Below are 27837 nucleotides of genomic sequence, written 5' to 3'. Positions count from 1 at the left end.
ATGTCTACACGAGCTTATAATACATTTATCACCGGGGTAAACTTTTTTTTTCATTAGTCCAGTGTTTGCGTTTAAAGATTTTTTTGTGCTTTATGTTTTTCTTTTAAAAATACGGATTTTATGGCAGAAAACGGCTCTGTCCTTCTTCACCCCACCCCCTCCTTTTTTGTCGTCAGGCATCTGTATGGACACGTCTCGCCGACGGAGGACGATAACATGGCGGCCTCCTTGCGTTTGGGTCGTCAGGGAATGTTATTTGGCCTCAGACTGAATAATTTTAATAAATGTTTAAGGTCGACACGCCAATGGCAAGACCAAGTCAGACACTTCTTTCAGTCGCCATGGGTACTCGGTAAGTGTTGACAGTTTACCAGGTAAATGGCTGTTGCCCTTTCTGTGCTGACAATCGCTGGCATTTGCAATCGTCACTACCCTTTAATGGTGCAACGTTACTTTGCTCTCGTTTTGTCAGGGCATGACAAATAGCAGCGGTGTTGGTAAATCAGAGGGTTGGCATGAGTGTTAAGCGAAAAATGTAATGGTTATTTTTTGCAGTTAACGGTATGGAAAGCTGCTAATGCCGCTTTCTAAATCACTTGGATTATCTTGCATGTCTCCAACCAGTCTGGTTTCTCTCCCTGTAAACGAACTTGCGTCATCAAAGCTGTCACATTTGTAGCAGAATCATTAAATGTTAAAAAAAAAAAAAAGAGTATTAGCTCCAAAAAGTGCTAACACTGAAGCGGCAAGGAGGAGAAAGAGTGATGGTAGATGAGTTTAAACACGTAGGTCAAACAACAAAAGCAATGAACAGTGTAGAAGAGAGTGTGGGCAGGGTGGAGTTGAGTGTCAGACGTGATAGTAGAAAGAGTGAAAGGCAAGGTTTATATGATGGCAGCCAGACCTGCTGTGATTTAAGGTCTGGAGACAGTGACACTGACTAAAAGACAGGAAGCAGATTTGGAGATGCTAAGATTTCCATTGGGAGTGCAAAGAATGGACAAGATTAACACTCAGTATATCAGAGCCCAGATTGAGCGCTTTAAGTTAAAGAGGCGAGACTGAGAGGGTTTGGATATGTTCAAAGAAAGAATCGTGGATATGTTCGGCAAAAGGTCTTGAATATGGAGCTGCTTGGCAGGAGGAAAAGAGGAAAGACCACAGAGGATGTAGTGAAGGAGAAGATGCAGACGGTTGGTGTGACAAAAGAGGGCTCCAAAAAGTTCCAAGAGTGTAAATGCGGTGTATCAGAACTTTATTTAAAGGGATCTTATTGAGAAACCTTAAACTAGCTCCTCCAGGATGATGGAGCTTTAGGGCACTGGTACTTCACTATTTGCAGATTTGAAGAGATGCACTGAAGCTGTTCTGGTGGAACTTGTTGTGCCCACGGTATGCCCATATGCCCATGATTCCTGCGCTTAATTATTTTTTTTCCCGTTGTGACATGTAAACATGTCAGTAATGAAAATAAAATGTTCAGTCCCAAATCCAGTGTGAGTATATGAATTTGGAAAGTTACACAGATGTCATTCTTTGTCAATGAAACTCATTCAGAAATAAAACTGCCCAGAAAATGTTTTGGGACTTTAAGCATGAAGAAGATAAAATGTAAACAGACAGATTTTCTGTTTTTGAGTACTGAAACAACACACATGCCATATAAATACACAACTCTTCCTCACACATCTCCGAAGGTTGATTCTGTTCATCTGGACGTCCCGATGAACAGAATCAACCTTTGGAGATTTACTTACCTGGATGATTGAGCGTGCATCAAGGTCTTCCTTACACACTGAAGTTTTGCACTACTGCTGAACATACAGCAGGTGGCAGCAGCACACAGTTTGGCCAGAGACCATGCAACATGAAACAAAGGCCATGTTACAATAAATAAAAACTAACACACCAAGAATTTGAATAATTGAATCCCCAAATTATTTAAATTTTTCATTTCTCTTTTAAATTAAATGTATATAGATTTATAGTTATATAACTGACTAACTCGGCTGCCTGACTTTTATTATGTAAGATTAATTTAAAGTGTGGAGTCAAATGGAAAGGGCTTTTTTTTTTTTTTTTAGTTTTTGTTTTTCTTTTACCTGTTTGGGTTAATCTTGTTTACTGCTAACAGAAACTTTTTTTAAATATATGTATCATGCATTAAAAAATTCTATTATAAATGACTGTAATATGTGTGTTGTTCAGTGAACATAAAGAATGTGTAAAACAAAGGGCTATTCATTTTAAGTTGTACCGTGTTTGAGCTCTAAACCTTATTTTTGTTGCTTTCAGCTTTACTACCATATGTAGTAAAGCTGTTATCTTGGATTTATGTTTTCTTCTGGCAGCCTGAAGCTCTAGTGTGAACTCTGGCCTTCTGTGTGACTACAGATGGTGACAGTTGGGGACCACAATGATACAAATGCCTTTGCATCTTCTGGTGTAGTGTCATCCAGGAGCACAGTTGTATTAGTGACATGGCAACATTTTCATGGTACCGCTGTCTCTTGTGCTCTGCTGCAAGTTGAACATACGGACCCCCAAGGGCTTTATTCGAACTATTCAGTGCTACTTCTGAGCATGTTACTTGATGCATTTTGACATTCAAATATTTTAGATGAAATTGCAAAACCTTACTGGAAGGGCTAATTTTTTTTCCTATTCTGAAAGAAAGGGGGGATTTTTGTTTTAAATTTAAACCTAATGAAACCCTTGACATTATGTGCCGTCGTAAATCATATGTTATTTTCTTTCTCTCCTCTAGGCGTCAGTCCACTCAAAGTGCAGATGCCCGCACTCTCTCCTACCATGGAGGAGGGAAACATAGTCAAATGGCTGAAGAAGGAAGGTAAAGAAAGCACGTTGACAGAAGACTTTATTAGAAAATTTAACAGACACTCATCACACATTTGTACTGAGCTTCTTTGACAGATTTTAAACCTCTTTGCGTTTTAATATGTTATCCAAAGGGACAGATGCTTCACTTTTCTTGTACTTGTAATATCCTCCCCTGTAGTGCTCAGTTGGTTTCCAAATATATTCAGTTCTTAAAGTAACAGAGAGAGGCCTGAGAAATGGGTCACCTGAGAGCCTCTGGTGGCTAATTGGCTCAAGGACCATGGCAGTCATTATCAGTCACTTTTTAGCAACTCTGCATAGCCAGGATCCTTAGCCGCACACTCATTTATCAAGAGGCCAGATGCTGAATTCTGATTGGCTTCTCTGCTGTGTTGCTATGTGCTGTGACTTGAGGTTAGATTTGAGTTTGTTTGTGAGTGAGTAAGAAGGCTGGGGAAAAAACAGATGAATTATTTGAGAAAAATATATCTACACTACTACTTCCTTGCTTTTTAAAAATGAGTTTATGGGAGACTGATTAAAAGCACTCAATTTGCATAAGATAATATGTTCAATTAATCAACTGCTGCTTGAACTGGTATTTGAACAGGATCTACCTGAAAGGGTCAAATGAATCCTTTTATCATTTTTTTTTTTTCAGCAAAACATTGAAACAGTAGTGAGAAGGTTCAGTTTAGGGGAATTTATTTTTACAGGTATTCTTAAGTGAGCCACAACATTAAAACCATGTCTACTATATTGTTTACAGTAGTGTGCAGAAATAACAGTGATGTAGATGTCTCCAAGAACCTATTCTCAGACTTTGCATAGTTAGGTGCAACAAACTATTAAAGCATGCAAAGATGCATGGACGCACACTATATGAGGTGTGCTATATTTGTACAATTCTAACAAGCTTGAAAGTCAATATTTGGATTTTGAAGGATTCAAAGCCAGCCATTCAAAACAGTGCTAACCACTGCAGCACCATGCTACACTAAACCTATATAAATTTGAGAAATTGGATAAGCTGGATTTGTGTACTTTGTTGCTTCTGCATCACTGACAGTCCTGGTTGTTGTTAATAGATTTTAAGCTTATCTTTCTATATACCATTGTAGCCAGTGAAAAGGTTTAAATTTCTGTGGACTTGGCATAGATGTTTGCTTGATTAGACAGATCAACTAATTAGATTTTGATGATTGAGCATCACACTCACTCTGTTCATAACTCCTAGAATAAAGTCCTAATTATGACAGTACACAGTGTTTAAGAGGGTAAATGATTAGGCGATTACATTTATATCTAAAAGGTCACATTGACTATGACATCATAATGTCCTGAAAAAAAACATGCTGAAACTTGAATGGTGGTAGATAAATTCTTCAGCAAGGCACAAGGCTAGTTTCGTCATCATGTCCATTGCACTCGAGTAGAGCAAAGGTGAAAATGCCCAGGGTCACCTTTTTTAATCTTTATTTCTACACATTGCACCTCACCCCAGGGGTCATGTGGTGTTAAAACCTCATACCAATCCAATCTGCATTAACTCTCAGGGGCTTCCAAAATCAATACTCCCTCTGCTCTTCCAACCGTTCCCCCATTTCTTTCCACCTAAAATTTCCTTAACCTACCCTGTTTTGTTTTTTTCTTCCTACACCTCATCCTACCTGTAATAAATCCTATACATTTAGAAAATTATTTGCAATTTTGCAAAATATTTTTTTAGGCATCCTGTTTTCAAAATTTGCTACATTGCCATGTTATGTATCATCTCACAGCTGATTAAAATGTGACCAGATATCAAATTTGGGTAACCCTTTTTCAGGCCCCAGCCTTTAGGAAACCAGAGCGCAACACAAAAATGAACTACGTTTTATAAACCTTACCTGTTCCTACCACTTCCTGTTATCACACAGCCAATAAGAAGATTCACTCATATTGATCCTGGTCTTGACTGTGTCCATGAAATTGATTGAAATTGACTGCAAAAGCCGGTTTTCCAAAGAACTGGCAACATCAATTTCAGAATCAGAATCAGAATACTTTATTGATCCCTGGGGGAAATTATTTTTTGTTACAGTGCTCCATTATAAACCAACATTAATCAGTTTGTTTCTGTCTTGACTGAAATACCATTTAAGTTGCAAAAAAAATAAATTTCTTTAGTATCTGAGCATTACAGAACCAGTGGTTCCTAATTGCTATCCTACTTTGCAAATCAGATGATAATGTATTCCAGCTCTTTCATGAAGTGGACTAGTGAGAACCTACTGGGATAGCCAACGATCTCGCCTTCTATCAGACTTGCTGCATTTTCAGATCTCACATTCTTTCCCATGAAACATTGATTGGTTCTTTCATTTGATATGTAAGCTGGAGGAGAAACTTTTTTTGCATAACCTTTTTGTTCTTTCAGTGAAATTCCTTCATCTTTATGCAACAAATTTGTTCTCTTTGTGTATAAAGTGCGATTCAAAGTGCGGAGATGATTGTGACTCATGCATTCATGATACAATGAATAAGCTGCACTTCCACAAAGGTCCGAAACACTCCCAGAAAATATAAAATTTGGTGTTGAAATACCAAACAAGTATTTATTTTAATTTATTATCTGAAAGTTCTCAGATGTGTTTGTTTACATCTTCAGGTGAGGCAGTTGCAGCAGGTGATGCCCTTTGCGAGATTGAGACTGACAAGGCTGTGGTTACCATGGAATCTAATGATGACGGCGTCTTGGCGAAGATATTGGTGAGTGAGCAAAAACACACATGGTGCTGTTCTGACAGAGATTATTAGAAATGTGAATTTATTTACAAAGAGCAGGCATCCTTGGGCCTTGGGTACTTTTTTCTTAGATAAGTTATTAAGTGGAAGGTCTGAGGATGTGTTTAGATGTGTGTGCAGTTCTTAATGTTATGTTACGGAATCATTTAAATAACGCAGGATATCATCATCTTTCAAGGCTCCTTCATTGATTTTGCTAATTGGCTGTGCTTGTTAAATAGCTTCCTCTTTCCAGTGACAGCAAAGCTTTGACAAGGTGCCTTTACTGACAAATATTTCTTTCTTTCCTTCCCCCAAGTCTGCTAGCTGTTTGAATTTTTAATAGGCTGTCAAAGACCAAGCAATCAGTTGTCTTTCATCAGTACTACACCACATGTTTTTTTTTTTCTCTAAGAATGATGAAAATATTTTATCTCTAATGCTTTATTAATACATATTTGTGATTTAATGACTTTGTGCAAGGGGAATCTGAGGTAATTTCCTTATAATTTCAGCAAGATTTGCCTTTAATTTAAAAAAAAAAAAAAAAAATTAGGAATAGTGGTTGGGTATTTTCTGTGTATGTTCCTGTAAATGCACAAAAGCCAAAATATTCTTTCATGTCACAAAGAGTGCCTTATGTAATTATTATACAACATGTTCTCTGGCTATGTAATTTTGGACATGCTCAAGTTGTAATGACGCCTGGGAGCAAGAGGGTTCAATTAGGCAATGTGTTTGAAACCACAACAAAAAACAAATATGCAGCCAATTCTCGCAAGCAGATGTACTCACAAATATATACACAGATATACTGACAATTCAGAGTATACGATACACTAATTTTTTAGTTAGAAATATATTTATGTTTTCATTTGGTTGCACTTTTTCACATTCACTTACTCCATCCTTGTCTTAGCCACTGTGGGGATGAAGTAGTTTCCATAGCAACCATCGAAGAATTGGGGGTAGGGGCTTTAGCTGGCGGAGAATGATGGTCTGCATTACATAAGCCCCCAAGCTTTCGTTCTCTCAGTCTGTGACAAAGAACATGTGTATTGGAAAAACCAGCAGACTTTGGTGCCGTTTCAGAGATTTGTGTTTTGCTCTTACATGACAAAAAAATATGGCACTTTGTCAGGGTCAGAGTGCATTAACACCTTAGAAGTGTAATTGTGGCTCTCCAAACACACAGTGGGTTTCTAATATATAGATTACAATAATTACCTGCAGCTGGTGCAATCCTGTACAGACTAAAGCAGACATGAAACTTGTGCACCACAGGGTTTATTTAGGGGGGTCAAGTACTGCTATGGCACACTACCAATTTCCAGCCATCAGTCATGGATCCTGCTTGTGTTATGATATTGAACACTAGCACCGTGGATTACTGCATCTTATTAAGCGCTTACTGCTTTGCTCTACCCTGACCCTCGCACTTCAATCCTAAACTTAGTCAAGCGTACAATGACCCATCGACTTGTGAACTAACAAATATTTTTGAAGATAAATTCATGTTGGTCCCCTGTGTTCAGCAAATTGAAATAAAAGAGGCCTTGTCTAGAAATTAATTAAAAGGTGACAGATGGTATTTAAAAGTTGATTAGTTGGTGATTAAGACCAAAAGTAAATTGCAGGAAAGATTTAGAGGAAGATTCATGAATCAATGAATTGATAAGGAACATTCTGCAGCGCTAACCTGTCAAGTTTGTCATTTATCACCCCTCCACATGTGTGATTTTATGTGAAAGAGCTTAAATTGGACTGTCAGTCTGTTTGATAAGTTGCAAGATATAACTGCCATCCTCTTTTTACATTATCTATCATGCTCTATTGATCAGAAGCAAACCTTGCCTTACTAACTAAACAAAACTGTCTCATTTTCTCTGTTTTTGTGTTCCTTTTCCAAGTAAACTGCTCATACACTGTATAATCAGAGGGTCCTTCTGAGCTTTGTGTTCATCTTCTTCTGTACACTGTGTATGCCAATATAGACTATAACAATTTAAAAACAGACCTGAAATGGTCGTTATCAGGTAACGTATGTAAAACGTTGTACAGGTATAGCATCCAACAACTGTTATTTTGAGATTATTGTCAATAAGCTGTTGAAAGTCTCAAAGGGCTTGTATTGTTGTATAAAAACATTATGTTGAAAGTTAAGCCTCATAAATGGTCTGGTTTTGTAATATCTTTAGCCGTGCTGAAGGTTTCATGAGAGGTCTCTTAAGGGCTCTATGTAAAATTTATACCTTCTTTCACTGGGCAGTAAGAATAGTGAGTGTCTGCAAAATCCTAAATTGCTGCACCATTGTAGGCTGTAGACATTATTGCCACGTGCTTCACTTTTTTCGCAGATAGCCTACTTTGTTTTTTACACAGGTGCCATGCAAAAGAGAACTAAAACGAAGAAAAATAGCCTGGATAATAAAACTTGACTTGTGATATTGGGGATAAAACGTATACATGTGAGTGCACTCTCACAGCTGTGGGAAACCTCCCTGTGGCAATGATGCAATCTCTACTAGTAGAAACTGTCACAGTCGCATTAGATTCAAATGACTTACCTGACAGGCTCTTTAAGCTTCAAATAATGGTGCAGATTGCAATAAATTTTCCAAGTGGAAGTGATTTATTAAATATGGTTATTCCCAAATGTGGTCTGAAATAAAAATATATGTATGCCTCCAAATATGTGTAATAGAAAAATTAGCCACAAAATAACTGTCCACGCCTGACCACTGCAACTTTCCATACCATCTCTTTAATAAGTCACAACAGCAGTATTTCTTTGATTGCAGAGATTTGTGGGTCATAAAGATGACATGAGGATATAAAAGCAGCAAAGATTTAGAATTTAACTTGCTTCCAGTGGAGATGGATTTTTTTCGGTTACCTTAACTTTATGTAGATGAGGTTAGAAACATAATTTGCACTTCCCATAGGTTTTGGTGTTCCGTAACTATTTGATGGCAGTGTTGAGTGCTACACCACCGCAGTGCACGAAGCACCTGCCTGTTTATGCAAATATCTATAATGCCTGCTGTGAACATTGCATGTGATTTTTACTTCAAAGATCCACTTAAGTGCTTTGGCAATGGTAGTATTTTATGTGTGTGCGTGCACATGATACACTGTAACACTATTACTGATTATTAGCGCTTGAATGCGATCAGCAGTGCTGGTTGTGTGCTTCTGCATAATGTAAAATTGAAATAAATATTAAGCAGCATTTACTATCACTTAAGAAATTATTTGTGTTGGTTGACATAGGGGAGTTGGTGGACTGGCTACAAAACAGCATTAACCAAGCCATAGCCAACTACCACAGAACTGTTGTACTAGACTGCAAATCTTCACCTGCTGATGTGTTTCCTAGAACAGTTTCAATATGTTACACACACACAAGAATTTTGGGAGGGTTATCCAAATGAATGAATGAATTTGTGTTTCTGTCTTGATACATTATGTCCTTTTATTTGGCCTACACATTGTAAGTTGTGTGTTTTTGTTTGCATGGAAAAATCCTTTTCATGATTGAAGATGAATATCTGTGGAAATTTGCAGAACAACATATTTATTGGAAAACCTCTTTACATATTACCTCATCTTTCACCTCCCACTGGCCAGCAAGGGCACTGTGGGGTCACTAAATATGAAGAATAAGTCATGCATAGGCTTAATGCACACTTATATAATGCCAAAAAATTAACCTGTCATTTAAGGATTATGTTTTCCTTTAAAACTTTGTTTTAAATGAAACTTTAATGTTTTACCATATGGGGCAGATTAGTAGATGTGACTTAATATTACTTTTTTTTTGTTTGTTTTGTTAATCCTACTTTGATTTTGCAAGCCTAAAGGAGAGGGGTGGATTATGTTTACAATGTTGGCATTATGATCATAGATTACATTATTTAATTATTATAATTTTTAATTTTCTTTAATGACTATTTATTGTTCATCTTTCTTTTTTGCATTTGGTCAGGTTTTTTTTTTTTTTTTTTTTTTTTTTTTTTTTTTTTTCCCCCTTACCCGTGGTCTTGTTGGATATTTAAGTACAACAACATAGATAGTTCTTCATCCTCCTGATTGTCCTCCTCATCAAATTGTGATACATGTTTAGGGGAAGCTCAATAAGGACATATGGTTTGAAATGAGATCCAATGCACTAGTTGAGCACACTATGTTAAGCTTTGGCCTTTCATTTAGACTGATCAATATGTGAGGAACAACACCTTACACAGGTGCGGGAGAGTAGGAAAAAGCTTGCTCTGGGTTTGGCTTACTTCATAAGAACATGGTAAATCAATGGTTGACAACTTTGAAGAGCATAAGACACATCCTCGACGAACCTATTCCAGTAGATGTTCTTGTCACTGAGAAGGTGGCGTCATTTTCAAGGGATCCTCTAATAATTCCTGGCAGGTTCATCTGTTCAGTTACCACAGGTTAAGTGATGAATGTCACTTTCCCACTTTCACCTTCCCTTTATCTATTTCAAAATAGCCCTTCACCTGTGTTCTAGCAGTCTCCGCTGTAATTATGAAATTATTGAACCAATTTTATTAGTACACTTCTCTCTCTACAGATGGAAGAGGGTAGTCGCAACGTCCGCCTCGGCACTCTCATTGCTCTCATGGTGGAGGAAGGGCAGGACTGGAAACAAGTAGAGATCCCCTCTTCAGATGTTGCACCTCCATCTGAAGCTACACCTGCTACAAAAGCAGTTGCTACCTCGGTTGTGACCTCTTCTGCTCCCTCTCCACCTTCTGCACCAAAACCAGTCACATCAGGACAGTGAGTGTCACTTTCATGCTTTTGTTTTTTTGTTCGTTTGTTTTGCTTAATCAAATGACATCTGTCAAATATTTCGTTTAATAAATCTGATGTAGAGTCCATAGACCTTTATTCACTCTACAGAACAATCCTTTTTAACCCCTATTGGTTACATGACGAGTTTTTCCATGCGCTAAATGTGCTTACACAGTAGGCCATTGTGGTTTCTAGCACTCCAATTTGATCAAAAGTAGATAAAGAGATTCCGTAGCCTTAAGATACATAATGAATGAATGAGGTTATCTTTTCTTGTTTAGAGCACATTGTGCTGGTTGGATTGGATTTTGCAGTATCTACCACCATGTAATATGCTGAATGAGATGATCTTTTTCTGTTCACATTTCAGAATGTCCCTATTTACACAATAAATACTGTTGTAAAAGGCAAAGGAACCACTCCCTGACAAACGGAACTTGTTTTGCAAACATTTTTTGCTGAGCACATTCTCATATTCAGATTTGAACTTTGGTAACATCACTGTGGCAGGGCCAAAAGGTCAAGCATGGGTATATCTAGAGTGGAAAACAAAATTGACAGTTAAAGACTTTTTTATGCATTATTTTTTTTCAGTATAAATATTTTTAGATGTGAAGTTTTTTTTTTATTTCACTAAAGTTATCGTGTACATTGTTGCACTAGTTAAGTCAACCATATAACTGACTGTGTCTATAGAGCCCAAACGGTATTATGTATTAGCTGATACATCAGTATTGGCCTTTACAAAATCTGATAAATGAACAAGTAAAAAGTAAAAAAAAAAAATATGGGGAAAAACATAATTCAGTCGTCATATTACTGGTGATCTTCCATAGTTTATCCACCAGATGGGACTCTACAAATTCCCCGTTGGCAGCACACGTCTGTATGCAGAAACGGAACAACCAGCTCTTTTGAGCAGAGCGCGCTCAGGGACTCATGAATAACTGGACGTAATAAATGTTAGAGAAATTTCTTTATCTGTTCATGTTTTTGTGCTAGAAACGAAAAAACATTGACTGATATGTCAGAAGAAAGATGTTAAATTACACTAGTCTTTATAGTTAAGCAATGGAGTTCAGTGTCACCACATGGTATTGGGTAAGCTGTCCCATGTAAAACTCATTTGAAGTTTCTCTGCAAATACCTTGAAGCTACCAGATGAGGTCTTTAAAACTAAAAGTTTTGCCACTCTCTCGTTTTCTTTTCCAGGTTACGTCTGAGCCCAGCAGCACGACACATTCTGGACACTCATGGTTTGGATCCAAAACTGGCCACACCCACAGGCCCTAGAGGAATAATCACAAAGGAGTAAGTGCCTAAATGACACAAGTTGTTTTTTTGTTTTTTTTGTTTGTTTGTTTGTTTGTTTTTTCACTTAACTGGCTTAACTTTCTTTTGTCTTTTTCTTTTTTTTGCAAGATACATCATGCTTAAGGCAAGCATATGGGATATATACCTTCCTATAATAATAAACATCTGTGCATCAGTTATGCTGGAGGTTGTAAAAAGTGCAAACAAGCTGTCAGGCTTATTTATGGTGGCAAATTTAAGACTTTTTTTTTTTCTTATTTTTGCTGAAGGTTCCAACACTATAGCCTATGACTGAATGTAATGTCATATGTCACATAACACCCTTATAGCTTATGTTTTAATCTTTGACTTACGGTTGTTTGAGTGTTTGCACACAAACCTTGAGATGGCCAATGATTATTATGTTTGCTAAAATCTCTATAGATTCAGATGCTAGACATAATCATATGCAGGTCAGTCTGAAAGGTCAAGAGTTTAAAGTAAAATTATCAGTCTCAGTTTTTGCATGCACTGTACTCTGTTTGTTTACACTGTTAGTGGTGTATCAGCTTAAAAAGGATTGTTTGGTATGGTAATCAGTCACCATAATATTGCAGAATCTCTAAAGGAAGGAGATGTTAGAAGAACAGGTCAATGTGGACGGTAATGTTGGAGAAATTTCTCTAACATGGTTTAAAGTATCAGGTATTTAAATCTTCATGCAACAGGGAGTGGCAAACAGACAAGGATCTAATGGCTACCTGCTGTCAGTGGGGACTTGATTGAATGCTCTCGTTACCCAACTAACACCCTGCTGAGGGATCTCATTAAGAAACTTCTGTTGCCATAGCAACCCAGTCTTTGGGACACACTGGTGACCATAGAAACACAGACCATATGCTTTCAAGGGTGTGTATGTGTTAGACAGTAAGGGAAGTATGCATGAAGTCTTTTAAACTAAATGCTGTAAAGAATGATTACTCCTAGAACTAGGGTGGGATTTTCTTTTCTCATAAGATAATCCTTCTTATAATTTCACCACTGTGATTTACCTTAAATGTTTTCAACATGTCACCAATTTTATTAACAAGTGAGTTTAAGGCTGCAAGAAAGCCTACAAAACCTGTTAGGCACTTGTTTTGTTTTAGCAATCCCGGTCTGTAGATGTACATCTTGATCGCAAACTAAAAATCATATGTAAATGTTTCTTAACAACAAACAAGCAAGTATGATATGCTGTTCTACACTAGGTACATTTAGATATGTATTTTTAATACAAATCTACATTAATTTTCTAGGTTATAAGCATAAACATGCTGGGTGTTTTGTGTGTCAACATTTCGAGGTTTTAAATTGTTCGATGCAGTTTTAATTGTATTTCATGTGGTTGCTCAGAGACCTCTTCTTTAAACCTTCAGCTCCAGATGCGCTTGAATGCTTTAGCAGAATATTCACTTGATGAAACTTAAGCTGATCCTCAGAAAGGAAAGGCTGAGGCTGAAAACATATCAAAGGAAGAGGGACTCTTTTAATTAAAAATTAAAAGGCTAACCATCCCTCTGTTATTGAACAATGTGCTCTTCAAAGAGCAACCAGAAAATCAAAGCAAACAAGCAAAAAGCTACAAATACAAGGCTTTATTTCTAAGGCATTACCTAGCTGGTATCTACTAAAACTCTGCAGGCAAGGCTGTCACTGCCCGGGGTGATACAAAATATTGGTACAGAGGCATACTATGTTGTTTACTTAGTGATAATATCAGTAAAAGCTTGGGAGACCCGGCCAGTTTGACTTACCAGACTTACAATTTCCCTACCCATTGTCGTGGGATTTACCAGCTAGAGGAAATGTTTAACAAGTGGTTTCTTTGCTTATGTTTTTAGCCCTTTACTTCCCACCAGTGACTTTTTTGGTTGGAGCAATATCACAGAAAGGCATATTCCAAGTATTTAGTATATATTTAGGAAATGAATAAATATTTAGGGAAACTAAAACCAAATGTTCTCATATCGCTTTGACATAAGCTTTGTACTTTCTTGAGTAAAAACAGACACAAATTCGCATTCAATTTCAGTGCTAGCCGGTTGTGGCGTAGAACGTAGAGCACGTTGTGTAACTGTCAGAAAGTCGGTATGTTGGCAATATATTCTGCACGAGTTTCCCGTGATGTATCCATTAAAGCGTGAGTGTGTGAATGTTAGCTTAAAACGCACTTTTTAGAAAAACGTGATTATGTGTGAACAGGTAATTGAGGCTTATAGTAAGAAAGCACTTTAAGTGCTGAAATAGATTAGAAAAGTACTGTGTAAGTACTGGTCAATAATCAAAAGCAGAGCTTTAAAACAAAGTGTAAAGGCAAATGCATTTTTTGCTCTTTTTCACCATTGTCATTAACAACGATTGACTCGTCCAATGCTGTGACAGCTAATTAAAAACCAGCACCAGCTGTGTTTGCTATATTTTCACAACAGGAATATATTAACCCTGTGATAATCCAGGGGAGATATCATTTATGTTCATTTTGATTGCATTAGTGAAAAGGATGGCCAGTAATTCTGAAGCTTTCACATTGCTGTGCATTTGAAGTATCTTTAGTTTGGGAGGCCTATACTTTTAAATTTAACCCCTTTTTGATCTTGTTAACACCTAGATGTAAATCTCCACCCTTTTTGTTACACCCTGAATTGTAAACAATATTCTAAACAATAATATTGTTAATAATATTGTTGTTTTATTTCTGAGTTTTGTAGTGGAAATGTGCTGTTTAATGTGTGCTTCTGCACTGATGTTATTTTTTAAAGCTGAAATCATTAAGAAAACGCTAGTCGGACTACACTACACTTATTTTTTGTAATACATCATTTTAATTCCCTCTGAATTTAAAAGCATTGATTTCTTTTTGTTTGTTTATTTTAAATTCATGATCCCTGCAGTGTGTTCAGACTTGTCTTTTCATGCGTGCATGTGAGTGCTGCTTCTGTGCCTTTTTAATATTCTGGTCACCTTCTCCTAGTCTTTCTACAGCTCCTTTTCCTTGGCTGTCAGTAAGGATATAAATGGTTGGTCTGAAAAAGGCATGGCAGAAAGCCACATTTAAAAAAAAAAAAAAAAAAAAAAAAAAAAGAGGTATCTGCGGTGTCATCTTTTAGTGGCCCCTCCAGGTTGCTGTTGACTTGACTTAAATTTATTCAATAACATAAAGGCTTTATTGATTCTTATATGGGACTTTCATAATACTTTGTGGTATTGAAACTGATAGCCCTCTGTAATCAATAAACACTCTCTGTCGTCCTTTGTGGTTAGCTGAGGGACTTGCAAGCTGCCCCTTTCCCTCCACAAACACATACTTTTATAGGTAAGAGAAAGGGAGGAGTGAATGTGCCAGACGGAACAAATTGGCAGCTGTGGGGCTTTGGCTATTCCTAGCGCTATGCTAGGGGTGAGAGGCAGCTGGTCCAGACAAAAGACCCCTTACATATCCGATGAACTAGAACTAAAGAGCTAGAAACAAGTACACCTGATACCTGCTCCTTCCAGCTCTTACTAGTAGGATCAAAATTATCCAGAGCGGTTTTCTTAGTACCTCCTCTCTTTTATTGCCTTTCTCTTCCCATTTTAGTTCTTAGCATAGCAGTCTTTAATATCTTCAATCACTTTCTCTACAACCTTTATGAACCTGTAGGCTGTTAGAGAAAAATGTCCATATCATGCTCAGTGATTGATGTAATTATAGAGTAAAGATTCTGTGTTTAAGGTAATATTATTACCTCAAGTTTCACAAGTTGTCCAATTTAATCGGCTGTCTTGATTGTCTGATATTGCCCACAAAAGCCTTGCTGAACAAACGTATTGAGACTTTTTTTTTTTTCAGTTTGAAACAGAGCTGCAAGGCATGTAAATTGGAGGGCTGCTGAAGGCATGTGGCAGGACCTATGGCCTGGAGATTAATGTGGAACCATTCAATTTTGACTAAAAGGCCCAAAACAGCAACTTGATTTAAAGCTATATTTATATTTTTTTCATGCTGCCTTTAAATGCCTTCAGTTATTACATGGATTTTATTGTTTGTCCTTTTCAGAATTAAGTTCCTATTAATTCTAGTTTCTCGTGCTGTTAACTTTTGTAAACCAGGCACTCTAGGAAATGCTATTTGAATAAATTGCTTTAGCTTTAGCTTGCTTTAGCACATTAGCCACATGTTGGAAATTTTCATTTCCTGGGTTACCATAGTGACAATTCCACATCCACATTTTACATCTGCTTGTTCAAATGACTCCTCGAGATAGCGTGATTTTAATCCTTAACTTTAAAGGGTGAACTATGAGCCTTAATGAAGGGACTGTGTTATTATGTTGTATCAAGTTGGTGCAGGATGACTTGCAAGTTGTATACAAACAGTTCTTTAATGTGAATGCAGTGTTACATCAAAATAATTAGTATACAGCATTTGATAGTGTTTTTTTCATGGTTAAAGTCTGGCTGTTCATGACTCACTATGCTAGAGGGAAGTCCACTTAGACCAAAGGTTTTGAATAAGCTTTCCTGCAGTTGGCACCGGATCCTACCCGTGCTGATGGTGTTTGTGACTAACGGATGATTCTCATGACTCCTTTTCTCCAGAAGAAACTGAATGTTACCTTCCCAAAAAAGCTCACAAAAACAATAACCAGATGACTGTTGCTTTTAACTTTATTTCCTTTTTTTTAACTTATATTTACTCAAGCATATTTTTATTTATTTATTTATTTATTTTAAGTTGATGAGCCATACTGTGAGTTTATGGGAAAGAGTTGTTGAAGCTAGGCTAAGAGGAGAGGTGATGATCAGTGAGCAGTAGTATGGCTTCATACTTCCTTTAAAGAAGAAAGAGACAAGGCTGAGATGGTTTGGTCATGTTCAGAGGCAGGATAGTGTATATGTTGGACAAAAGGTGTTGAAAACTGTTCTTCCAACTTCAGAGGAGGTTCATGGATGTAGTGGGGTTTTTTTTGTTTTTTTTTTTTCTGGTTAAAGTCAGGCTGTCCATGACTCACTATGCTAGAGGGAAGTCCACTTAGACCAAAGGTTTTGAATAAGCTTTCCTGCAGTTGGCACCGGATCCTACCCGTGCTGATGGTGTTTGAGAATAACGGACAATTCTCATGACTTCTTTTCTCCAGAAGAAACTGAATGTTACCTTTCCAGAAATCTGACACAAACAAAAACCAGATGACTGTTACTTGTAGGGCAAATAGAACGATGTGGATGAATAATGCATTTTTATACTAACTTTAGTTACGTAAGTGTTGTTTCACACAGATGAAATTGTGTTAATAACAGTCAAGGCAGAGATAATGGCATTGGAGCACTTTTTCATGAAGAAGAAAATATTTTGATTTGTTTTTTACATAAAAAAAATTAGGTCATTTGATAAATGAAAAAAAAAATGAAAAAGAAAAGGGTTATTAGAGGTAATAAATGATGTCTGTTATCTCTTTAACAGGCTGGAACTGAAAATCAGGTGCAGTTCAACAAAAACTGAGCCAACTAAAGCTGAAAAATAATCATGATTTTTTTTTTTCAAACGAAGCATGTTTTCATTGTCTATTTGGATTGTCATGCGGTACAATCATAAATATTGATAATTTTATATAAAGTTTTATCCTGAGTAGTATTTGACAAACTTCTGACCCAGTCCAGTGTGTTTATTGTGCCTAGTCTGAGGTGTCTGGTTTTCCCTGCATCCAAAACAGTTTTGACACTCTTCCAGGTGGCCTCAGTGAATGGAAAATCACTAGGATTGCTGTTGAAGCTAGGCTAAGAGGAGCAGCAATGATCAGTGAGCAGTAGTATGGCTTCATACTTAGAAAGAAGAAAGAGACAAGGCTGAGATGGTTTGGTCATGTTCAGAGGCAGGATAGTGTATATGTTGGACAAAAGGTGTTGAATATGGTGCTTCCAGCTTCAGTGGAGGTTCGTGGATGTAGTTTTTTTTTTTTTTTTTTTTCTTCTAAAAGTGTCTTTCTCACATTTAATGTTAAAATGGTCCCTTTTTTTTCTTAACAGGGATGCACTGAATCTTCTGAAAGCATCTCCTGCTCCCAAAGCAGTGCCATCTGTGGTCGCCTCAACTCCTCCAAGTCCCATCTCTGCTCCAGCAGCCAGTCCTCTACCTCCAGGAAGCAGACCAAACATACCTCCATTGTCTGTACCGGGAAAACCAGGAGCACCGGTGATCACTCCTCACACATTCTCTCAAAAATACTCTTACATGGCGCAGTTTCTATTTCGGGTCGTACTAAGAAACTGCCAGATATCATTCAGTCATTTGGGGCTTTGTCGCTTTTGGCTAAGAGGATGTAATGGGATTGTCTCATCTCAAACAATCACTATTTCTGCATGGTTAACTTTTACATTGCTGCTGTAGATATTTATCAGTTTCATTTGGTATAGTTAGTGGTATCCCGTAAGGTATTGCCTGTTCATCTCAAAGATTGAGGAGTCTTTTTAACCAGCCATTAACTATCAAGGCTGCCGTCAACATTTATTCACTTCATGGGTTTTTGGAGTCATTAGCAGACACAGCAGTGAAGATGTGTCCACCATATCAGTGTTGGCTCTCTCAAAATGTCTTTTTTTTTATTTTTTTATTTTATCCTTCACTGAATTATTTACCTCCCCTTCTTCCTCCTTCATATCTCCAGGGAACTTTCACTGAGGTTCCAGCTTCAAATGTCCGTCGTGTGATTGCTCAAAGGCTTACCCAGTCAAAGACCACCATCCCCCATTCATATGCATCCATCGACTGTGACATGGCTGCTGTCATGCAACTCCGCAAAGATCTGGCCAAAGGTAAAAACAATGAAATGAAAAAACTTGTCTTTTCATTAACACTGTTGTTGTCCTGCAAGTGGTATCTCCCTTAATGCATACTGACAGGTACATTTGTAAGACAGCTTATCTGTGAAGTTGTGGATTTCAGAAGATTAATGTGACGCTTCATTCAAGCATTCAGCTCGTAGTTCATGTCCGTTCCTGTGTTTCAAATCAATACACACATCTGTGTTCCACAGGGGTGGTGACTTTTGTTTTATGGACAGGTAAATTATTGTACTTGGCAAATGATTTAGCCAATTGTGAAGTTTAAATGCCTATCCATGAAGCAGTACCCCACAAGCAAGACCTGCAGTATATCTATGGCTGCAATAGAGCCCTGTTCTCAGTATCACAGAGACAGTATGGCATCATAAAGAGAAGTAATTTAGACAAACTAAATCCAAAAAGGAATTGCAGTCAGTTCCTCTTGACGAAGGGCACAACTTGTAACTTTATTTCTGTTTGCTGTGCTTTTTGTTAAGCATCAACAGTATCACTATTTTTTGTGTACTTGCCACATTTTGACAAGTAACTATAAACGCTGAAAGAGTTACTCAGCATGATGAGTGTGCACATGCTGTATGGATTCTTAAGAGGGGATTTGTGAATGGCTGAAGTTGGATTCACAGGGCTGACTTCTACTGATGAGATCTAGGAAAGAGCCATGTCTACCAAAGCCATTTAATTTTCTACAGCATAGTATTAATACTTAAACATGTTAAATCTGTTGTTGTGTACCATGTGATAAATGACAGTATTACTGAATAAAAAAAAAAAATGCTATTAAAGGCCTCTAAATACAAGTCAAATTTATTTATATAGCACATTTAAACCAATAGCTGTTGACCAAAGTGTTGTGCATTTCAAATAATCAAGTGACATTTAAGAAATGAAGTATAAAATGAGAAAACTTGAGTTAGAAATAACAAAATAAAGGTAGTCAGAACTGAAAGCCAAGGAATAAACGTGGGTTTAACAGTAAATGTAGGGGCAGTGAATACCACAGGGAAGAGATTGTTACAATCTTATAATTTTTAAAAAAAATACACACTATACACATTGAATACTGTAAGTCTGATGCAATTCTAATATCAAATGAAGCATTGGTTGAAACTAGCAGTGTGGGCATTACTTCCTCAGCTTCACAACCTTCCCTAACAACGGTTATTGAGCAAACAGCTACTGCTTGTGAAACAGAATTTTGGGTGTGTAATTTGAAGGACAGTTTCCACCACAAACCATTCACTTTTGCACATAAAAAGAAAAATATCTATCCTTAATGGCTTGATTTTCTAAATGGATCCTCTGACTACTTCGGGACATTTTTTCATGTTGATTAAGTAAGAGTACTATGTCAGATTCCAATTTTAAAACACTTAGTTTAATGCTGTGTCACGTAATTGGCCTTATTTAGCTTAACTTTTCAGCACAGTCAAACAAACAGTAAATCTCTTTGGGTCCTGTCTCTGTGATAGAGGAAATGGGATGGCCATTCCAGACCTATTAGCAAGGTTGTGTGTGTACGGAGGGATTCTCTCACCGGTTGTTTTTGTGGACTCTCATTGTTCTCGACCAGTGCGATTTCACGGTTAGCTCATTAATCATACTGCTCACAGCATTCAGAACTGTCTGGTACTGCATTATTGGCCACTAGTAAAAGTTGGCTCTGATGCCAAGCCTGACTGCCCCAATGTGTGTTACACATCAAGCAGGGAATGAAGCAAATTCGCATCAGTGAGTTTGGCATAGAGGGGCCTCTTCTGATCAGCTGGAGTGAACAACAACAATATTTTGCATTTTTCCCTATGCAATAGCATGTGTAATGTCATGCACTTGCAGTTTGTTTACATGGAAATTAATTCATTTAGAATTTCCCGTCTTTAACTGAATGCTTTTTGATAACTGAAACATTACGGGTCTTGTACAAGATACTCGACTTTCACTGTGCCTTGGCATTTGGAACCATAGGTTTTTAGCTTATCCAGCTTTCCGCTTGGCTTAGATCTGATAATAATAAGCAGAGATTAGGTTATTCTCATAAATCCTCCTTTGTCCTTTCAGAACAGATTAAAGTGTCTGTTAATGACTTCATCATCAAGGCAGCAGCTGTTACACTCAGAGTAAGTACTCCTCATTTGTTGTCATTTGTTTCTTCAGTGTGTGTAATTGCTAAAGATGGGTCATCTGTTCATCTCTAACCCTGTATTTTTTAGAACATTGCAGTGTTATCCATAACTTTAATCTCTTCCAGTGCTCAATAAACCATTTGGACACATGTGTCTAAGATGTGTTGTTAGATTTAAAGAATATGTGCAAGGCATAGGACGTTGTGGACGATGTGGCCCTCCTGGTAATGTAGTTATTCCAGCACCATTTCATAAGAATATAATGACTTACTTATTTTACACTCTAAAATACTATTTTATTATAACACATTATTGCCACTTCCCATCCTCATTTTCAAGTAAATTTCATGGCAAAGACACACACATCTACACACTTCCACTCGACACTCTCTCTCCCTTTCTCTCTCTGTCACACACACACTCCCCCCACAAGAAGAATGTTCATTTATGTACCCAGTTTTGAATTTTTGTGTTCCAGATGATTGTTTTTTTTTTTTCTTACAGGTGCGCCAATTGGCGATAAATGCACTTCTGTTTGCACTCTATCCTTTTATTATGACTTCCTGTCGTGCCTTAGATGTTGTCATATTCTATGCCACATAATATGTAATAACTTTAATAACACGAATAGAAATGAAGAAATAAAAAGATGAACCCTCAACGAGAGGAGCCTACAGAGAATTTATAGAGCTAATGTCTGTGCAGGTTCTCAGTCATCCAGGTCATTGTAGTCTAAGGAGCTTGGAAAGAAAAGCGTCTGGACTTCTTTAAGTTGCTTGAAGATGTTTCACCTCTCATCTGAGAAGCTTCTTCAGTTCTAAGAACAAATGGGTGAGAGTCCCAGATTTAAGCCCCATGGGAGTGTCACCCCAAGAGGGACAATGGACCCCCTTATGATCCTCTACCTAATTACACGAGCCGAAGTGTGAAAATGGTAGGTGTAGGTCACAATCAGCCAATGTTTTGGGTGAGCTCATTGTGAAACCTAGCCCCACCCTATCATCTGATTTCCTGAGGTCAGATGACCCAGGATATGAGTGGGCGTTAAGGCATCTGGGAAGGTAGAGGATCATTAGGGGGTCCATTGTCCCTCTTGGGGTGACACTCCCATGGGGCTTAAATCTGGGACTCTCACCCATTTGATCTTAGAACTGAAGAAGCTTCTCGGATGAAAGGTGAAACGTCTTCAAGCAACTTAAAGAAGTCCAGATGATTTTCTTTCCAAGCTCCTTAGATTATAGAGCTAATAAGATAAGATACCTTTATTAGTCCCACAAGGGGAAATCTTGAAAAAGCAAAATGTGTTTGGCACAATAGTGAATTCATATCTTAATTCTGATTGCAAAAGCTACCAAAGCAACACAGGCACTGTCACATTCACTGTGTTTTACTGTTGGTTTAATGTATTTGTGTACCTCTCAAATGTCAAGCTCATTTGCATTACCACTAATATTTTATTATAGGGGCTCCACTTCTGATGAGTATTTGTTAAAAACACTCAAAGGATTCCCAGTTTAGAGCAGGAGGAGATACAAATTCAGCCCCAGGGGATCACAAACTAATGGTCTCCTAGTGCCAGTCACAAGCCCAGATAAAGTAGGAGGGCTGCATCAAGAGTGAGATCCGGTGTAAAATCTGTGCCAAATCAAATATGTGGATCCATAGCAACCTCTGTAGAAATAAGGAAGCAGCTTAACACCCCTCAACTGAAGAGAGCTTATCTCTTTTTGTCTTGATTTATCCCTGATAACATGAGGACATGAGGTGACCTTTGACTCCTGTTTCCTAGGAAATGCCAGAAGTGAATGTGACGTGGTCTGGTGATGGAGCCCGTGCACTTGATTCAGTGCATATTTCTATTGCTGTGGCAACAGACAAAGGTCTCATTACTCCAATCATCAAGGATGCTGCAAACAAAGGAGTCCAGGAGATCTCATCTAATGCTAAGGTAAAGAACTTGAAAATAAAAGAGTTGAAGGCAAAAAACAACTATGTGTAATCATTGTTCTGACATGCTATGAGTTAATGTGAGATTTAGACTTGACTGGACCCTAACAGATTCTGGCTGGAACTTTAATTAATTCAGAGTAGCATCATTCAATCCTCATTTCCACTCCTTCAGGGAACAGAAGTTGTAGTAATAACATTCTGTCCCCTTGGAGTTGATTCACTCAGTACAACAAATACAGTATGGAGTATATGTACACGCCCTGTAGAGTAGCCACTGAACCAGTGTCAGAGCACCAGTAATAGATCTGAACAAGAGTGTGGTAATGACTTACTAGCTACAATACAAATATCATTCACAGAAACCTCCTTAAATAGGGCTCATGAGGTTGCCCTGGTGGACTATGCTGTCACTCCCTGAGGCAAAGACAAACCTTTGGTGCTAGGTTCAGTGGAGGTTCAGTGGGGCAACCCCTGTTTAGACAGTCCTTTACCTCTAGCTGAATTAACATAGCAAACAAACAACTGGTCATATTCGGAGTGCTGTCAGTGAAGGTACGTAGCACACACACAAGACACAAGACAAGCTCCTCTATTCCTCATAAGGGGGAAGTGAGAAAACTGAGAATCTCAAAATCCATAGAGTGCAGCGATGCGTGCAGACGTTGTTTTCTCCATGTGGTGGTTAGTTCTGAAACAAAATCTGGGAACATGGGCAGATGGTTTTTCACCATTGTGTACGCTGGAGCTTGGAAAACCCCTTGAAAGATGATGTTTCCTGAACAGAATATTTCTTCTTTTCTTGCTTTGGTAAAAATAAATAAATGCAAAGCAAAAAGTACTGCATGGAAAAGTCCAAATTAGCACTCTGGGCAACCTACGCACCAGCTCAGTGGTGGTGGCTAAAACAGTATTTGTAGTGAAGTTAGCTTCAAGTCAGCAGATAGCAGAGCTAACTAACCAGATGAACCTGATATCTCCCAAGTGTTGTACAAAGTTAATCAACTGAAAAGGAGAAGCACTTTATATCTAATATAAAGGCCAGTAGATTTGGAACTTGATTTTTGATATCTGGAGAAGAGATCAATCAGATATGGTATATGAAGTAAAAATGGTCTTTTTTTTTTGTTTCATTTTTTGCTTTCTCATAAACACCTGGGAACAATAATTTGTTTCCAAGGTTGCTCTGAAAATGTAAAGCACCAAAAAAGATACCACACACTTCTATCAAAGACGCATGCATCACAAATCGATGAATTATAAATGACTTTCAAATAGACGATGATAATAAAAAATATAATGTTTGACATGTACAGTGACCCCCATGTAAAATTCCCTAAAGTTCAGAGCCTGTTTTTATGACTGTCTTGTCTTTGTACACATTGATGTTGGATTCATCAGCTATCAGTCATAAAACCTGAAAATGCAAAACTCTTTCCATAATCAAGAAGTAGAGCTGACTTTTAGAACACTTATGGCTCTAATGACACAGTGTTGCTTGCACATTATCGACATCACAGCTCGGTGTCAGCACATGTAACCTTAGCTGTTGCAGTGACAGTGGTGGAAACCGTATTAGTATAATAGCATTTGTTCATGCAAGAGTGCTAATTTAAACTTGGGAGGGGTGAAAGTACGTTTGATTCACGGTGCATATCTGTGTATGCCAGTGATAGTCAGCAGGGTGGTGCTTGGATTTAGCAGTGGGTGTGTGATTAGGTTTTAGACATACTATTACTGTAACTGCCTAAACCCATGTGATCAGTTTTTGCAACAAATGTGATTGCTTAAGATCGGGTGCTTCTGTTTGTGTCGACTTTCACTTTGACTTTGACTACCAAAACCAGAGGTGAATATGTGTAAACAGTTGTGTACACAATACAATTTTACATTTTTCATCAACCTATTGAATACACATAGCTGCTTGCTTTTGAAATATGTACATGTATTATTATATAGTTTGTCTCCACTGGCTGCCGTGGTGGTCCAGCTCAGACCAGAAGCGCTGCTATGTTTGTTAAACACTTTTGCATCACAAACAGTTCCTTTTTTATCTTTTGTTCCTTTTTGCATTCCTTCCTTTTTCATTATATTGAAAAACAATTGTTTTCGTTTGGTTTTTTTCTTTAGAGAACTGAAATTAATGTGGTCAAAGTGTTCTGTTCTTTCTAATTATATTGCTACTGATTTGTTGTGACTCCCAGAAGACAATGTATTACTTTTATAGTGATTGTCTTAACCTATTTTGATTATTTTAGTTCAAATAATATAATATTTGTCAGTTGTTCAGATGCCAGATCAGAATGTTTCAGTACTAACATACTTGCATACACAACAGCTGCTTTAAAGCATGAGTAGTAACACTGCACACATGTCACTCCACCTAAGCCTTCAAAATGCTCTTTACCACCCACAGCTATTCAATTTATTTGTGCTGCTGCTTTGAGGTAAATGTGCATTTGCTGGTTTTCATAGGTCTCGAATTAAAATTGACACAATGTCTGAATAGAGCACTGCTGGCCGTTGATTTGATGCAGAGGAACATGACTGTTTTTGCACTTAGGGCTCTTATCATAATTGTACCGACCATACTCTATTGTGTCTTGTGAGTCACTCTCAAGTTTCCGTGATGGTTATATCCCACCATTAACCTTTTAAGAACATTTCTATTCAAATAAGCCAATAACTTAGAAGAAGATAAGTTCAGTGCTACATTTTAACAATAAGCTCTTCATTATTTCAACACAGTCTGTGGTATAATGTGGAGCATGTACTTTTATAATGTTTTACTGCTTGATATCACCATCCTTCTTGGAGAAGGTTGAATGAGCCATGTGTTTGCACTAGAAACAATACCTTTTTCACGCTTTGTTTCTCAGTTATATTGGGTTTTCTCCAAGCTTTTCAGACAGCATTCATGCTGTGAGAGAGCAAGGATTCACATAACCTAGCTGAACTAATGTATTACCAGATGCCTCATCTGCAGTTCTGGGTGCTTTTCATTCCCGTTTCTTTAATTTACCCATGCACATTAGGATAGTAATTTATTTCTGTGAGGACCATGGTGAACATTTTAAAAGTGCAATTTCAGTTTTGAATTCCATTTGTGTTTCTTTATGTCTTTTCGTTTTTCCAATGTGAAACATTGATTTTAATATTATTTTCATTAGTTGCATTTGTGAGGAGCTGAACCTTATTAGGAAAATATTCTTTTCTGTATTTTGTGTTGCAGACTGTACAATAACTAACAGTTAATTAGTACTGCACATGCTTATGGTTTTATCTACATTTCCAAGTCTGTTGTGTATATCACACATGTATTCTGGCTATTGTGTATTTGATCTATTTTATACATCAAATGTATTTATTTCTTTAAGAATATCGATCTGGTGTTTTTATAGGCTCTGGCCCAGAAGGCTCGAGATGGGAAACTGCTTCCTGAGGAATACCAGGGAGGCTCATTTAGGTAAAGTCATTATTATAGTCAGTATTTTTACCAGGTTTTCCTTTTTATTTTTAGTACTGCTGTCTCAGTTAATTGCTATTCAATAGACTTTTTTGTAATGTGTCAAAAAGTGGTTCCTGTGATCTATTAATACTATTTCCCCAATGTTCCTTTGAAACTCAGTTATAAGAATAAGCCATTATACATTTCCGCATTTATGATTAAAATCTGGTTTCACAGTGAGCCAATATATTATGCATATTCTACATTTCATGTGAGCCTGAGCTGAATGTGTTCTTGGGCGACAAAGACCATCAGTTACTGTTCATCAATTGCAGAAGTGTGAAGGAGGGGGGCTTTTTAACTCATTAGAATTAATGGTGTCATTTAGAAACAAATGGGGTTTCTGTGTCAGGCAGAAGCAATGGATTCCTACGGAGACCACTTTCTTCCTCCTGAGGATATACATTATGTCTATATCCTTCACCTATTAGTTTTTCCATTCCCCTGAACCAGAACTGCCATTAATGCAAACATCAGAAAGCCCTCAGGTCATTTTTGCACAATATTTAGGGGCAGTTCTTGAGCTGAATTTTGCTGTAGTAATCTTAACTGCTTAGCGTTTTATTTTAGCAGCTGTCTATCAGATGTTGACAAAAAGTCATTCATTAAAAGTGATAATATTTTTTTTTTTATATATATATTTTTTTTACCTAAATAAATTTGTTTTATAGCCACTAATGCCTGCTTAGTTTTTATTTATCGTCTTGACCTTTTATTATCTTCAGCTAACTTTGACGTGCTAATATGCGTGCTATCTTTTTCTCTTTTTATCCCACAGTATATCTAACCTAGGGATGTTTGGAATCAGTGGCTTCAGTGCTGTGATTAACCCGCCTCAGGCATGTATCCTTGCTGTTGGGACGTCCAGGGCTGAACTGCAGCTCTGTGAGGATGATCAGACCCTATGCACCAAGCAGCTGATGACAATTACGTTGTCCAGTGACGGGAGACTAGTGGACGACGAATTAGCATCACGGTTTCTTGATAAATTCCGAGCCAACCTAGAAAAACCACAACGCATGGCCCTGGTGTGAAAAAACTAAACAGAGAGAGCTTTATAAAAGGCACTTTATAGATACAGGAAGAAACACCTACATGACAAAGCCTGGCTCATGGTTTTCACAGCCAGAGAGCTCTTAAACGGTTGGTTTCCAATTAAGGCTTACAGAGTAGAATTGTACATAATTTAAAGTTCATTTTTTGGACTACTTCTGACTGATGATCAACCAGGCTTTGTGATGGAGGAGTTATGGGGACTCAGCTAGAGTGGAGGAACATTCTTGGTGCCAAATTACCAAGAAAAAGATTATTCTGCCACACTAGTGTTGTGTACATAAACTGTTTCAAGTCCAGCTCAACTGCTGTTTCCCAGTCAAGTGTATCTGCTCGATGTCACTGTTGGTAAACATGCAAATAGTTCTCTCAAAACTTCACTATACATTTCTACAACAAAGCTATACATTACTGAACAATACAACTGGCAGTACAATTTCCATTTAGATTGCAAAACCCACGTAAAATGGTTTCTGTTACAAAATGTAAGAATCTAATTGATTTATTATTAATTTTCCTATTAATATGTTTTAACTTATTTAAAATCAACTACACTGGAGAACAAGTCCTTCAAATTCAGCTGTATACAAATCAAGGTTGCCAATAAAACACATTGTTCAGTCTTAAAATGTT

At 37.5% G+C, this 27837-nt stretch overlaps 1 protein-coding gene across 1 annotated transcript; it reads left to right on the top strand.

Annotated features, from left to right (window-relative positions):
* Positions 1-180: 180 nt before the first annotated feature.
* On the top strand, positions 181-27837 carry pdhx (pyruvate dehydrogenase complex component X). The gene is made up of 11 exons (XM_040025283.1): positions 181-352; positions 2768-2851; positions 5492-5592; positions 10199-10407; positions 11635-11733; positions 17761-17926; positions 18399-18546; positions 20632-20690; positions 22486-22644; positions 26045-26109; positions 26930-27837. The coding sequence occupies exons 1-11, from the start codon at positions 217-219 to the stop codon at positions 27183-27185; spliced, it is 1482 nt and encodes a 493-aa protein (XP_039881217.1). The 5' UTR covers positions 181-216; the 3' UTR covers positions 27186-27837.

The sequence above is a fragment of the Simochromis diagramma genome, unplaced genomic scaffold (genome assembly GCF_900408965.1).
Source record: "Simochromis diagramma unplaced genomic scaffold, fSimDia1.1 OVJJ01000293.1, whole genome shotgun sequence".
In the NCBI taxonomy this organism is placed as follows: Eukaryota; Metazoa; Chordata; class Actinopteri; order Cichliformes; family Cichlidae; genus Simochromis; species Simochromis diagramma.
The sequence above is the reverse complement of the archived record's forward strand: the minus strand, read 5'-3'. Positions and strand labels throughout refer to the sequence as shown.

Coding starts and splice junctions, on each gene's coding strand:
- pdhx (XM_040025283.1), top strand. CDS start 217: ATGGCGGCCTCCTTGCGTTTGGGTCGTCAGGGAATGTTATTTGGCCTC. Junction 17,927..18,398: donor CGGGAAAACCAGGAGCACCG/GTGATCACTCCT, acceptor TCATATCTCCAG/GGAACTTTCACTGAGGTTCC. Junction 18,547..20,631: donor CCGCAAAGATCTGGCCAAAG/GTAAAAACAATG, acceptor TTGTCCTTTCAG/AACAGATTAAAGTGTCTGTT.